At 39.8% G+C, this 16,425-nt stretch overlaps 1 protein-coding gene across 6 annotated transcripts in view; it reads right to left on the reverse strand.

Annotated features, from left to right (window-relative positions):
* The window catches only part of LOC126297586 (rho GTPase-activating protein 190), a 296,415-nt gene that overhangs the window by 225,292 nt on the left and 54,698 nt on the right, over nucleotides 1-16,425 (reverse strand). For all 6 annotated transcript variants that reach the window (XM_049988556.1, XM_049988559.1, XM_049988558.1 and 3 more), the window contains exons 4-6: nucleotides 16,162-16,251; nucleotides 15,395-16,067; nucleotides 6,336-6,545 (exon numbers count right to left, since the gene is read on the reverse strand). In XM_049988556.1, the coding sequence (XP_049844513.1) occupies nucleotides 6,336-6,545; nucleotides 15,395-16,067; nucleotides 16,162-16,251 (973 nt within the window). The remainder of the gene's footprint in view (nucleotides 1-6,335; nucleotides 6,546-15,394; nucleotides 16,068-16,161; nucleotides 16,252-16,425) is intronic.

Raw genomic sequence — 16,425 nt, forward strand, 5'->3', positions numbered from 1 at the left:
ATGCTATAATTTTGACTTTATGCACTGGGAGAATTGCTGTTGTGTGTAACAAGGCAGCCCACAAGCTTAAGTAAGTATCTGAATCAGGCCTGCAGGTCAGCAAAGGTTATCTGGGTCTGATCTAGACCTTAATTCTATAGAACTTGTCCAGAATTTTGCAAGGAATTACCAGTAGTTGAATGCGTCAATTATCCCATTCTTGCCTGACAGAAAATAATGGCTGATGCTTTTGCTACTAATAAATATACTTTGTGTGCCATCCAGCCTGGTGCAAGCCTTTCAGAAGAACACAACTTCAGCACTTAGTACATCAATTTTGCTGATTTTATATTCATTCAACTTTTCAGTTGGCCTCATTCCAGAACATTCCACCACGGAAAATCTTTTAGGTTGTCACTGGGAATCAAACCAAGGCCCTCAGTATTACTTGCCAAAAACCAATTGACCACATGGTTTGTTTTATTTTGACATTGCAACATTAGGTTTTACTGCTGTGACATTATGAGACTAGAAAGGCCATGTATCATGCCAAAAAAGTGTGTGATAACGTCTCCAGGGGAGATACTTTGACACTGAAAATATAACAAAATCAGTTTCATCGATTCAAACAAGGATTTGGCATTATCATCTGTGACTGAAACTGCAACAGATGTGGAAAATAACATCAGTGGGGGGAGATATTTTTACATATACTGCAAGCAAGGCATCATGAGCAGCCCAGGTGAGATATATGTCTGGTTTCTGTTCTTGTTCTAAATGGACACTTCACGTTGTGGCTAATTCAGATGTTTAGTGTGACAACACTTCACTCACAAGATAACTGGACTGTACACTATTACTGTCTACTGTTCCTGATTATCAAGTGTAAACATAATGGTGCTTCTGCCTTGGCCAGGTAACTAGTCAGCTTTGCCCAGTTATACAGGCAAAATACCACTGACACACAATCTTAAGACAACTGGAACATGAGCCAGTTTGAGGTATCATGAGATGAGATGAATAATGAAAATTCTGAAGGACTTACAGCACACTGGGCAGACTACTGGCTCCTATAACCACAGGTGCATACAACACCATTTTACAGCATATAATACAGTGTGAAAAATTATCATCTTCCATCATGATACTCACACGTTTGTTTGCATATTGTTTCCTCAAAGGATAAGTACTTGTAGATAAGGATATAGTTCCCCCACCATCAAAGCACACTTGGTTTTACATAAATTACGTGCAATGCTGCAGATATCAAGACTGAAGCCTACAGGATTTACACACAGTATGGACATGGTGTTTTTAGAATCATCAGAGGGATAGTGGTCAACATATGAAAAGAGGTACACATGGTACTAGAGAGAATAAGATGAAACTCATAGGAGAAACAGTGTTAAGCTGTTAAGAGATATTGTTACCATGTCTTGACACAGGATCCACATAATGAAAAAATCTTCAGTGAACCTAAAGGGGTTCAAGGTCTTCGGTGGTTGGGAAGGATTCTCCTCCATGGACCACAAATAGGCTGGTATATGAGTGTGCCCATGACCAAGCTGCATCTGTTTGTATATTGTTTCCTCAAAGGATAAGTTGTTGCACATAAGGATACAGTTCCATTATCTGTGTCAGGAATGAGATGGTGGAATTGGAATTGGCACATTGTTAGGAGATGTAGTATTTGATGGCAAAATGGCGATGGTCATGGGAGATGATAATGTATTAAGAGAGAGAGTCAGTAGTGGGAAGTAGGAAGCCAGCTGATAAAAGGAGGTAATTAAGCAAGTGTAATAGGCAGAAGATGTTAGTCCACAGGGGGGAGATGGATTTGGGAAAAAGGTTTTGGGATGAGGCTAGTGATTTGAGTAGTGCCTGGAGGTGATGGTGGGCCTTTGTGATGGTATCAATCTGGCAAAGCTTGCAGGCAGAAGAATCAAGTACTTGATGGAAAACTTTTGCCAGACTATTTTTTGAGATCACATTGGCTGAGCCTTCACATGCAGATAGGGTGATCAAGTGAGGGTCTGTTTTACGACAGTGAATGGCTGTCATTGATTCTGCTGAGAAGTTTATTGTGATGAAATGACTATGAAAGAAAGGCAAGACAGATTTGGAGATGATAAATTCCTGGAATGCAAACAAAGGGTGCTTGGGTGGGAATGAGAAGGATCTCAGTCATAGTTATGAACTGGGAGAGTTAAAAGCTCTATTTTAATTTTCAGTCAGTTTTGGTCAGAAGGGTTTGTAGCAAAACAGTGTTTAACTGACCAGTCCAGGATTACTGAATTACGGTGAGACCCTGACAATGAAGATCTTTTGAAAGGACTGAATCACCTTAGGGTTCAAGGTTCATAAGGGTTGGATAACAATGGCATTGTGGGTTTCTTTCGGTTCTGTGGGTGTTGAAGAGGAGCTTCTGGGGGGCAAGGCACACAGCAGAGGTCAGCAGGGCAAGGTCTACACGCTAAAAGTGGCTGGTAGGGATGGGGTGGGTAATAGGATTTGTAGAGCAGTGGCACTCAGAGGTGGAAGTAGGATGACTTCAAACTGGATAACTTGTGGATGTGGTGTATGTAATGTTCTTGAAGCTGTTGGAAAGAAAGAACAAATGAGAGATGTGCTGTAAGAAATTAGGATTTTACAATAGGTGTACTTCACCAAGGGATCAGAGGTAGTTCACTGTGGCCTGTGATAAGGCATTTTGTGTTTGGAAGACAATCTTTCTGAATGAGAGGGATTGGAGGAATCAAAAGGCTTTGAACTGACATAAATATATGCAGCAAGGATCAATTAGAAATGCAAGGTAACTTTAGGGAGAGAAAGAGAATATAAATGATCTAGAGAGATGATCACTGCAAGTAATAAATATTGTGTAAAAACCTGATAGAAAGGGATGCAAGTAAAAACGAAAAATTTATGTATGAAATAAAAATGTGAGATGGCTACAAATAACTGAAAAACTGTTTGAGGGTTTGGCAACAATAATGAAAATAGCATTTACAAAATGGACTGTAAGGATAATTCTGTAGCATGAAATTAGTTTATTGTAAATATGTTTAGCACTTGGAGAAAATGCCCACATATATGTACTGCTCAGAGAAAATGCATCACAACTGGCCATATTGTTTTGGGAATATCTTGCAAAATAGTAAAATGGGGCTGTGTAGAGACATTAAATCATGTTATAATAAAATATTATCAAACTGAGGTCCAATGCTCATATGCAGGAAGTGCTCTATAATTAAAGCAGCTATTATAGATACAATAGAGTTTTACTTAATGTTAGCTTTACTGCACTAGTGAGAGGTGGTATTCATGTGTATGCAGAAACATAAAAGAAAAAAGAAAGAGAGAGAGAGAGAGAGAGAGAGAGAGAGAGAGAGAGAGAGAGAGAGATACAACTTTTAGACTAGGGCAAAGGACAGATGGCACTGCTCCCCATCATGTACCTTTGATATGATTCAACTATCTTCTACTTTTACACTGATACTGTCCTCTCCATGGCTTCCAGCTTCCTCTGTTTATCTTGCTTGTCCCCCTCCCCCTTTTAACTTATACTTCCACATGGTGCCGATTATGACTTCCTATTTCATTGTCTACCATATGTAACCTTCCCAGTCTGTATCAGAGCGAATTTGGTACTTCCATATTCCTACCCTTTCCTTCACTTTCCCTCTCTACATAGCCATCATCCTCCCTTCTTTTCCTCTTCCTTTTTCCTCTCTCCATCTCCATCCGATACAACCTCTCACAATAGGTGGGTTGGTGTGTTCTGAAGGTCAGTGTTCAAAAGCTGTTACAAGTACCAAGTTTTGTTTTGTTATCTTCTCTGCTACCACTACTTCAACTAAACAATTAAATGGTGAGTAGTTATCTTCATTCTTTCCATTGTTAAAAAAAATTAAGGGGAATGTAAGTGGTCCCTTACTGTTTATTACAATTGGCCAAACTGTGTGTACAGACACAATGAAATTCAGCAGGCAAACCACACACAAATACACAGCGGAAGGAAACTTTTAACACATTAGCAAATGTATGACATCAAACAAACCTACTTCCCCTCACGAATTCTGTTTAAATTTGCTTTCAGAGATAGTTTTCACTAAATTTATGAACACAGTAATACATTTTTTCAACTACTACAAATCTCTAACACAACTGAAACTTTATGTTAGTGTAATTTTCACTTTCATTCCACCTTCTTTGACTATGAAAATGTTTTTTAACACCTTCTTCCAAAAATAAATTTTGAGTTTTTCCTCCTCATCTTGTCTTTGTGGTCCTTACGCAAAATGTACACTGGCAGTAGTAGGATTGTTCTGCAGTCAGGCACAGGTTCTCCAAGTTTTCTCAATAGTATTTTCACAAGAAGAACGTCATCTTCACCCAGGGATCCCCATCCGAGATCAGAGACCATTTCTATAATACTCGTGAACTGACAGAATCTCTCAGTAACAAACCTAACAGCATACCTCCAAATTGCTTCGACATCTTCTTTTATCCTGACCTGGTGGAGGTCCCAAACACACTAGCAGTACTCACAAATGAGTCACACAAGTGTTCTATATGTTATCTTCTTGGTAGATAAGCTACACTTTCCCAGGATTTTCCCAATTTACCAAAATTGACCATTTGCCTTCCCTACCACCTGCCTTACATACTCATTTCAGTTTGTATAACTTTGCAACATTATGTGTAGACCTTTAATCAATGTGAAAGTGCCGAGCAGCACATCACTAATATTGTATTCTAACATTACAGCAAGCTGCCATTCATCACACCAAATAGAAATTATGTCAAAATCCTCCAGCACCATTCTAAAGTCACTCAACACAACTCTTTCCTGTCCACTACAGTGTCACCAGCAGTCACAAATTACTGTTCATACTATGCATTGGATCATTTACGTATATAGAAAACAAAAGCTGTACTATTAGACTATCTCATGACTCTCTTGACAATACCATTCTCTCTGATGAACACTTGCCATTCAGAACAACATAATGTGTTCTATTACTGAAGAAACCTTTGAATCACTTACATATCTGAAAACACATTCTGCATGCTTGGACCTTCATGAAAATCTAGGAATACAGGAGTGAGTGAGTGAGTGAGTGAGTGAGTGGAGCAGACATGTTTAGTGACTGGTTGAATGCAACACAAAATGATGCTCATGATAAAACAGTGTGTGTCCGCAGAGAACATGTACAGATCTGTTTTTCACACAAGAGTTTATGACTGGAGGTGTTTCGGTAAAACCTCCCACAAAGTCTGCAATGCAAAACTTAGTGGCAAAATGGCATGATAAACAGGTTCTGTGGCGAATAAAAACTGTAACTATCCAATAAGAATTTGAATAATGGAAAACACTGCTCGAGTTGAGAAAAACCTGGAACAAAGTCTGATGAAATATCAACTCCTTTTATCCATGCAAGTGGAAATTAAGAGATCATAATGTCAAAAAATTACCAAAAAGGATCTGCATCAGAAAGGGCTACAGAAGAACACTGAAAATGCTACTTCTGCTACGCCTCAGGCAGAGCTGCTACAGAAGTCTTACACTTCGATAAATCAAGCACAGCACTGCGTCAATGTCAACAGTGGCTATTTGCAGCAGATTCTATGGTGTTAACAAATGTCAATCCCATATCAGTCTTAATGTAAATATTTTTTCCCTGCAGTTTCATTTTGCCCACCCTGTACATCATCAGAACCATCACCATCTATTGCTTCTCCTCCTCCTCTTACCTACAATTTCTGTTCCTATTTTATTTTCTTCAGTATATACTGATTATTATGGAAAGCATTTCAATATAATTAAAATCTTGCTGACAACTGTTTTTCATGAATAATCAGATTGAAAATTAACAGGGCAAATTTTTGCAAAAAGATCAACTGCCTGATAAATAAACTTTTTAATTGCTGGAAATACAAGTGCAATGTAAAAATGCACGACGTTAAAATTATATCACATATCACAACAACAAAATGCAGTGATTTAACTATGCACTGAAACACACTTTTTTTTATTCTACTAGGCATAAATGTGAACAAATGGGGTGGGGAGGGGGGCACAGTTCACTCTAATCTCTAAAAGCAAAAGATGCAAGCATTTCGGTATCACAAAAAGACTCACAGCGGCCGGTGCAATAATACACATCAAAATGCATTTCATCATGTTATCACATACATACCTTTTTGGAAGTCTGCAGCACATAAAAAAATGAATACAAATTATTAAAGGGAAAGAACTAGTCTCTGAAACACATGTCTGCAAGAAATGGTTTATTGTCACACTTATGATTTCTTTGAATCTGAGCCTTATTAAGCCTGTTCATGTTACTTACTCTAATCTTTTCTGCTCTTGCTGCAATGCATTCACATGGTTCTTGAAGACTGTTTCTGCTTCACTTGTGTCTAATACTTCAAATGGAATCCGTGTTTCTGACACATCTGTCAGGTCACATTCTGTCCATGGAATATCGTCTGGGCATTCATAAAAATACTGGCTAAAATCTGGATGCTCTTTGAGACGAAGTTGTACAGCCGGCCAATCTCTACAATGTGACAAATGGAAACAAGCAATGTTTATACACTGAATGACATGACTTTAAAAACTGGAAAGAATAAAAAGAAATAACATTTACATAAGTACATTAACAAAAAAATCAGGAGTAAACATCATTCCTCTAATGGCTTTTACAATACAGTGTTATTCAACCAATGAAAATACTATCTATATTGTTTTCACATTAACAAATATTGATTTCGTATACTTTCCCGTCGTAATAACTGCTGATATTCTTCACGGGTTTGCAGTCAGATCATTTCGTCGTCCAGACATCTGGACGACAACATGATCCAGCTGCAAACCTATGAAAAATATTACTAACAAATATTGTCTGATTGTGTTAAGTCATGACAACGTGCAGCAACTGAAAGTAAGTTCCTCCAGTAAATACACTCCTACAGCACCAACAACATACACAAAATGGAATACTTCTTGTTTGAACACGAATTTTGTGTTAATGAACTTGGTAGCACTCAATGTATTGATACATTCTGATTTATGTAAAGGCCAGCTTTTTAACTTCTAATGAGAAAGATATAACTCTTGCCTACTAACTGTAGGCTCACTGAGAGATGTCTATCGCCAGGAACCTGCCACTCTGTGTACACTGTAGATAATGACAAAGCATTTAGGGAACCTGCCACTCTATGTACAATGTAGACAATGAGAAAGCATTAAGCCCTCTTCTCTCAATTCTGAAGATGTCAACTTCTGAAAAACTGTTTACTTCCTATACCATATGATTTTATACTTTTATTGCCCACATGCTTGCATTCAACTGGTTTGCTCAGCCATAACGAAATGCTACTAATTCAATGTTTCTGCAATCTTATGGAGGATTCTCTGGAGGATCTGACTTTAATGGTATCCCAGACTTTGTTATGACTGGGTCTGTCTCTGATACAGGCTGAGAGCTCTTACAGGCCAAAACTGGTAGCAGGTGAAAAGAACAAAACTGGTGAATCAATAATAATTAATTTACTACAAACTACAGGAGAGCAAATGAAATACAGAAAATGACATGCGAGTCCAACTTGTACACACTGACTTATCGTTATAAGCTGACCAATGGAATGAAATGTTATTTAGCCAATATAATAAGGCTTCTGCACATTTATAAATTTTTATTCACCTGAATAGCCAAGTCTTTACATGTATCAATGACTTGCATACTCTAGGCAAGGCTGAGTGTCAATGAGTGCTGAAGTACATGAGTTTGTGCAGAGATAGCCATAACACTCCAAAGTAGTATTTTTTTATGAAGCCATATAAAATTTTAAAAAGCAGGTAAACATTATATAACACATAGCATGTGACACACACACTTTTGAGCCTGTAAGCTAAGGCACTGCCTCTTACAAACAGGAAAACAGCACAGTGCTATTATCTAAGTTTAGACTGTGAATGAAAAAGTTCTTAAACTCAATCACTGTTTGGTGGATCTGATGATTCGCTATGGGCTATGTTATCAACATTATCCTTGACACTACCAGCAACCTAAGATGCAATCAATACCACTTGATCTTCCTGAGCAACAAAACCATTTTAAGGATTCATGTCAGGCATGAAGATGACCAGGTCCACAACCTTCTACTCTGAGTGCAAATCGATATCTGCAAAAATGTTATTTGCAGTACAAATCACAAAGCAAACTGAAAAGCTATTACTAATCATAACGTGTTGGCTTTCGCGGCCAATGCCAATGCCAATTAAAACTTCCGAGCTAAGAGGACATGGTCGAACAGTAGAAATTCTTCCTCCAGAGGTTTCAATGCCAACTGCGGGCAACACAATCTGAGGTGTGCCACCACTCACCTCAGAAGATGTTGTCCGCAGTTGGCAAGGAAACGTCAGGAGGACGAGTTTCTATTTTAGCCTGGAAGTTCTAATTAATGAGCTAATACCAGTTACAATAGTAATAGCCTGGCCCTATATTCACCTCTTGAGACTCATACATGTGAGGACATCATCTTCAATAATCTTCTGCTGAACATGCAACTGCTAATGAAATTCTGCAGTTCAACAAACAGTAGGATTGAGAAGGGAAGGGTAGGGGAGGGCATTTAGGGATGGGGAGGGGGGTGGGGAGAGGAGAGGGGGGGAGTGGAGGGACGGGAGGAGGAGGGGGAAGGAAGAGAGAGGGGGATGGGAGGAGGAGGAGGAGGAGGAGGAGGAGGAGATATTCCTGCACAAATTAAACAGTTAAGCATTTTTAAAGCATTCTATATTGTACTCTTGAAACTACCTGCTAGCTGTCAATTTCTTAGGAGTATCACAGCTGATGGAGATAATTAAAGTGTGTGATGACCCTTATGTTATCACTGCTAGAGCTGATGTGATTAAGAGGTCTGCTTGGGTAATCTAATGGTTAAGGCAACAGCCCATGAAAAGCATGAATCCAGGGATGTACTCTATGTCAATGCAGTCATCTACATAAGATGGGTAGTAAAATAGCGAAAAAACCTTTATTAATAACAAAAAGTGGACCAGCATTGGTTGTTGAAGTAGAAATCTTAATTTTTATTGCAAATTGATTTCAATCACTGTGTGATCATCATGAGTGCTAGTACTAAATCCCTGTTGTCTCTTAAATACACTCCTGGAAATTGAAATAAGAACCCCGTGAATTCATTGTCCCAGGAAGGGGAAACTTTATTGACACATTCTTGGGGTTAGATACATCACATGATCACACTGACAGAACCACAGGCACATAGACACAGGCTACAGAGCATGCACAATGTCGGCACTAGTACAGTGTATATCCACCTTTCCCAGCAATGCAGGCTGCTATTCTCCCATGGAGACGATCGTAGAGATGCTGGATGTAGTCCTGTGGAACGGCTTGCCATGCCATTTCCACCTGGCGCCTCAGTTGGACCAGCGTTCGTGCTGGACGTGCAGACCGCGTGAGACGACGCTTCATCCAGTCTCAAACATGCTCAATGGGGGGACATATCCGGAGATCTTGCTGGCCAGGGTAGTTGACTTACACCTTCTAGAGCACGTTGGGTGGCACGGGATACATGCGGACGTGCATTGTCCTGTTGGAACAGCAAGTTCCCTTGCCGGTCTAGGAATGGTAGAACGATGGGTTCGATGACGGTTTGGATGTACTGTGCACTATTCAGTGTCCCCTCGACGATCACCAGAGGTGTACGGCCAGTGTAGGACATCGCTCCCCACACCATGATGCCGGGTGTTGGCCCTGTGTGCCTCGGTCGTATGCAGTCCTGATTCTGGCGCTCACCTGCACGGCGCCAAACACGCATACGACCATCATTGGCACCAAGGCAGAAGCGACTCTCATCGCTGAAGACGACACATCTCCATTCGACCCTCCATTCACGCCTGTCGCGACACCACTGGAGGCGGGCTGCAACGATGTTGGGGCGTGAGCGGGAGACGGCCTAACGGTGTGCGGGACCGTAGCCCAGCTTCATGGAGACGGTTGCGAATGGTCCTCGCCGATACCCCAGGAGCAACAGTGTCCCTAATTTGCTGGGAAGTGGCGGTGCGGTCCCCTATGGCACTGCGTAGGATCCTACGGTCTTGGCGTGCATCCGTGCATCGCTGTGGTCCGGTCCCAGGTCGACGGGCACATGCACCTTCTGCAGACCACTGGCGACAACATCGATGTACTGTGGAGACCTCACGCCCCACGTGTTGAGCAATTCGGCGATACGTCCACCCGGCCTCCCGCATGCCCACTATACGCCCTCGCTCAAAGTCCGTCAACTGCACATACGGTTCACGTGCACGCTGTCGCGGCATGCTACCAGTGTTAAAGACTGCGGTGGAGCTCCGTATGCCACGGCAAACTGGCCAACACTGACGGCGGTGGTGCACAAATGCTGCGCAGCTAGCGCCATTCGACGGCCCACACCGCGGTTCCTGGTGTGTCCGCTGTGCCGTGTGTGTGATCATTGCTTGTACAGCCCTCTCGCAGTGTCCGGAGCAAGTATGGTGGGTCTGACATACCGGTGTCAATGTGTTCTTTTTTTCCATTTCCAGGAGTGTACAAGCAGTAAAACTGCAATATCTGCACACATCAATGAACAGTACTTTTCAGACTATTGCATACTCATCCCTGCAGTTGGCCTCAATCAAACAGAAAATATGGAAAATCTCTACTACTGCTTCGAGAAAATGTAAAGAAAATTGCTGATGTATTTGGTATAGCAACAATAAAACTGTCCGATCTGTGACACCATACTTGTGGCATGGCAAACATAATAAATGTAGACTAACAAAGGAGACAAATAATGACAAATAACCAGTCTGAAAAGTACAATACAATTTTGCTACTTGTATTTATGAGTCCACAGGGCTTTATACTGGCACTGATGACAGACACACGATGATTGAAATAGATTTGCAACAGAAATAAAGATTTCTGCTTCAATGACCAATGCTGACACTCCTTTTGTTATTAATACTGGTGAGGTGGTCATGGTTCATGCGGCTCCTGATGGGGTCCCCATTCAGAAAGTCTTTGTTATGAAGTGTAGCTTCTTTGTGCTGCAACATCACTTAGAAGTTTATACATTGCAAATCATTTACTACTGCAGTGAAGCAAGTTATATCAGGAATATACTGGGTGGACTACTGCATATTAACTCCTGCAGTTGTCCAGGATCAAACAGGAAAAATAGAAAATCTCTACAACCGCTGGAGAAAATGCAATGAAAATTGCTGATGTATTTGGTACAGCAACAAAAAACTATCTGATGCGATGACATTACACTCGTGGCATGGCAAACATAATAGATGTAGACTAACAGAGGAGACAACAAAACTGAAGAAGAGAGTTAGTGTGAATAAGTGACATCACAGAAAAGTCAGTGACTTTTGGTGTTGTACAATATCAATACCACACCAGGCAGAACACATACCGGGTTGGCAATAAACCATGTGATGACCTTCCTATCTGTGGCTGTCTTGAAGACACAACTCCAGCTGTACGTGCATGTAGTGCCACCACTGTTCCGGTATAGGACAATGCCACACTCAGGCTAACCCAATTGACTAGCAGTCTATGAATGGAGTCAAACAAAGCCTCAGCAATTGTGATCATTTAGACTTGCTGTATCAGGTTAAGTAAACACACTCTCAAGCAAACTACATGTATTTATAATCATTTCTGCTTTCTAAGCACCCACCTAATCCTCGGCACACACCTTGATGGATTCAACACTTGCGACAAGTATCCACCCACAAGTTTTCTGGTTCTACTTCTCACTCTGCAACCACCTGGCAACAATATTTACCTGTCTGTGCATCTATTTCTTATAGATTTGTCACCACTACCATGCTTGCCATTTCTTTATTGTGTCCTTGTTTCAGACCCTGGCTCTGCACCTAACTGCAAAATTAACTGCATTTTCTTGTGCTTTCAGAGTCTAACTATTTCATATTTTCTCATATTTCTCTTGCTTTCATGTGTTGCTTATCACTAGCCCTCCACAAGAAGTCAGTAACACCGATTATTCAGTTTCAGGTGCAGCAGCTGAATAATTTAATAGAAATGGTGACAAAAACACTCACCGTGTAAGCCAACTCTCTACCACCATCTCCCAACACCCACAGGACTGCCACAGCCAGCAGTGCCTGTTTCCCTACAGCCATTTTGTGCTTTTCATTCAATGCGAGAGGAATGGTTTGAGTACCATGTACAGCTCAATACTCAACTGCAGGCACATCATACTGAAGGTAGGGACAAGCAACCATATTTTCTTGTGACAGTAGGTGTGACTAAGTATCATATCACCTACAAACATTTTCCTACCATTCGCCCTAAAAGTGTTCCGTACAATGTACAAATTGCTGCTCCAGACGAGTACTATGATGAACAGGTTAATGTGACAGCTGTTTGTTACAAATTCTTTCAGTTGCATAGGCAACCTAATCAAACTCATAAGGAGTGGTTATCAGACTTACAAGGGCTTATGCATCATAGCAAATTTAAGTGAGAGTCTGGGCGTTATTATAGTGATGCCATGATTAGGGATGCTATCAGTCAGAATCTGTTGGATCCTTGCATATGCAAATTCTCAAGTATCCCTACCCTCATGTGCAACAGGTTTTGGAATTAACATAGCATCAGGACTCACATGACAGAGCCGTATTCATTCTGTTCCTACTTGTGCAATACAGAGTAGTAGTAAACAGGTTGTGCCTGTAGCCCATCAGCCATGGAGCTCGGTGTCTCAGCCTGGGCTGAAATGTAAACGAATCAGTGTGCTAGGAAGCAAACTAGTGATGTTAAATCTTGCCCTCAGTGTTTCACAGCTCACCACTGGCAGGCACGTCCTTGCTGGGACACTAGTGTGATCATTATGGCAAGCTCTATCATGTTTACGTGGTCTTTTTGCAAAAAGTTCAAGCCCAGCAAGCACTTTGCACGTTTTCAGAAGTCCCTGTCAATGGATATCAATTTAATTTTTCCCAAGCTATGTAGTGACTCTTAGTGTTATCCACTGCAAATCAATTGGCACCTGTGCCGAGATCTCCATGCCGTAATTTCTGCCAGTACCAACATACAGTGATGGCGAGGAGTTTTGAGGGTGGAGGAATGTGGTTTCATATAATATTGATACCACACAAAGCAGAATGCATCCCGAGGTTGCCAGTAAACCATGTGATGGTCTTAACAATCTTTGGCCGTCTTGAAGCCCTTGAAGCCACATTTCCTGACAGTACATGCACACAGCATCACCGTCAAGAAGACACCACAACAGAGCCAGCCTAAGAACGGAGTCAGTTGAAGCCTCAGCAGTGTATAGTAGTGATTCTATATTCTGATAATTTTTTATGATTAGGCTCTGATTAAAGGATTCTCTTGGACTTTCTAATTAACTTCAGTGAACACCACTCTCACTCCGATTATGTGTACTTCTAATCACTTCTGCTTTCTGTCTAAGTGCATCTCAAACAACCTGTTTTTGTAATCACAGTGCAAAATAATTTACACAAAATGAACACATGTGAGCAAGTGGCCATCTCCAGACTAATGACCACCACCGAGAACAAAATAGCTCGACAAAAATGATGATAACACCACACATCATGAGCTAATGATGATTGGAAGAGAGTAGTATGGTCCAGTCATTCTTCACTTTGTTTTTAATAACATGTTGGGCTTATATATGGCACACATCAAAACTAGCTTGTACATCAGAAACAATTATGCTCATTTTCATGATGGCATTTGTGCCACAGACACCTTCAGCATTATTCAAGGATTATTTTATGAATTTCCATAGCACTCAGTGTCCCACTTTGTTACTTTCTGTGGACAATATGAAGCATCTGTGGTTTATTTTGTACAATGAGCCTTCTCTACCATTACTGACATAACTAAGTACTGTGTACTGAACTAGGTATAGCAAATAGAACAATTGCTGTGGAAATAGTTAACAAATTGTGGGCATCCATCCTATGATGTATTGCAGCTGTGCAACATTTGTAACATGGTTCAATGCTCTACTGACAGTGTTTGTTAAGAAGTTTCTATTACTTCTGTATCCATCTACACATCATAAAATGTCACTGGACATTGCAGGAAACTTGTAGCACATAAAAAGAAATGTGCTACAAGACAGTAGGTTATCCGATTACAGCACTATTACACTATTCATCAAGCTATTACCTGTCCCTGATTATCACAAGCTCTCAACCAGGCATATATCAGCACAAAAGAGCAGAACTGTGTGAGGCAGATATGCATTTGTTCATAAACAAATAACCTGGAATGTAGCTGTTAACTCCAGTAAAACCAAGAAGGCAAATAGTGAGAATTAATTTCACATGGAAGCACAGTGTTTATTGTGGTTGGTTTGAATGAAATCAGTTTCATGCACCGAGTGTTGGTTTTTGGCCAAGTTCCCTCGCATTCAGAATAAATTCTTGGGCTCAGCTACTTCAGCAGACAGGAAGAGCTGACTCACAACACAGAAAAACTGGAGATCACATAGTGTGATATTGAGTACAGTCATCTGTTGTTACAAGTCCAAAGATATTCATTCATGCAATCGCAAGATGATTCATGATTTCATATAAATTCTAGCATCTACAATGTTGTGCTACAGATTTATGTAATTGTTTGAGATGATCAATCAGCCCCCACACCGCTCCACGATATTAAAAATAAAGATGATTACTTCACAGATATGAGTCCATTGTCACAATCTCGTGTATATTTATGGGTTTTCATCTCTACACAATTCTTCAATATACATGAAAAATGTTACAAATCTCACTCAGTCAGACCTAAATCCAGAAATGTTTCTTGTAACACAATATTGGTTATCGAAGGAATTTCTTACCATTATATAATGTTTGTTAAAGTAATGTGTTTCAGAAGAGCACAGGTTTTGGCATTCTGTCTTTTAAAGAAGTAACTAACTAAACAAAAAATGGACTTAAATACAATATACAATACAAATATAAATACAAATATAAATCCAGAAATGTTTCTTGTAACACAATATTGGTTATCGAAGGAATTTCTTACCATTATATAATGTTTGTTAAAGTAATGTGTTTCAGAAGAGCACAGGTTTTGGCATTCTGTCTTTTAAAGAAGTAACTAACTAAACAAAAAATGGACTTAAATACAATATTTTCCAAATTCATATGAAGTTAGGACAACAAATAATAATATAAATTTGTGTATTACAATGTAAAGTGTTAAAGTGACTTCTTGTGTTCTGACAATTTTGGAAATATAACATACGAGCTTCAATCATGATGACCCCAAGGGGACAGGAAGAGGGTGGGGGGAATAACCATTTGAAGAAATTAAAATACACAAATGATGTACTCAGTACATACCTGTCTCGAAGAGAAGAAATATCAGGAACCATTTCTTGCAAAATTTCAGGAAGCATGTCCATATAGCCCTGGACTCTCTTTGCTAAATGTTCATCTTTCAGCTTTTTCACGTATCGCCGAAAAAGTCGTTGGGAACAATCCAAACCAAACAGCTCAACAAAACGAATAAAGTCTTCTTGCTGTGCAAGCTTTTTTGAAGTATAGCTCCAAACTGCTCTATAATCATTAACGTGTAAACGTATTAAACGCTGATATGCTTCCGTGCACTGTTCAAGAATTTCTTTCCTAATTCTAGCTGCCTCTACATATGGCAAAATTTTTGTTCTTCCTTTGGTCCTGTCAATTAACTGAGCTAAGACAATAAATGCTAAATCTACATTGATATTTTCATGGGCAGATGTTTCCACTAAAGGAATTGCACCTTTGTATTCTTTTCTGGCTACAAGTCGTTCTGCTTCCTTTACATATGTTTCATTGGCATCATCATTTTTAGTTGTAACAAGCACAATAGGTTTCTTCGTTTTTATCAAATTGTTTAAAATTGCTGTAACTATTTCTGTTTGTTTCTCAATTGTCCTACCCGGTACAACACTCACATCATACAAACACAGGAAACCGTCAATACTTATTTTACCATCTGGTAATACTTTTTGTTCATATTCTTTTTCAATGCCTGTAAGGAAGGAAAAATAAATACTTGCTATAATACATATGTGACATCCAGATAACACATGAAATGAGTACACTTTCATTCAAAAAGCCATTACCTAATTGATTCTTGCATATGTACATCAGTTTTTCGGCAGAAGTCAGTTTTGTTGCACTACATCTCTTTACATACGGCTCCATTTTACTTCCTGGAAAAAAGAAAAACCAGAACTAACTAACAAAGACATCTTATGAATGTCTGATGTCCTGAGCAACAAACTTTAACTACAAAGCAACGAACTTTGAATACAAAGGATGGATGTAAATTAAAACTAATGCTTAAAATTTTGAAAATAACAGGAAATGGGAGTAGAGGAACATAA

The sequence above is a fragment of the Schistocerca gregaria genome, chromosome X, assembly GCF_023897955.1.
Source record: "Schistocerca gregaria isolate iqSchGreg1 chromosome X, iqSchGreg1.2, whole genome shotgun sequence".
Lineage (NCBI taxonomy): Eukaryota > Metazoa > Arthropoda > Insecta > Orthoptera > Acrididae > Schistocerca > Schistocerca gregaria.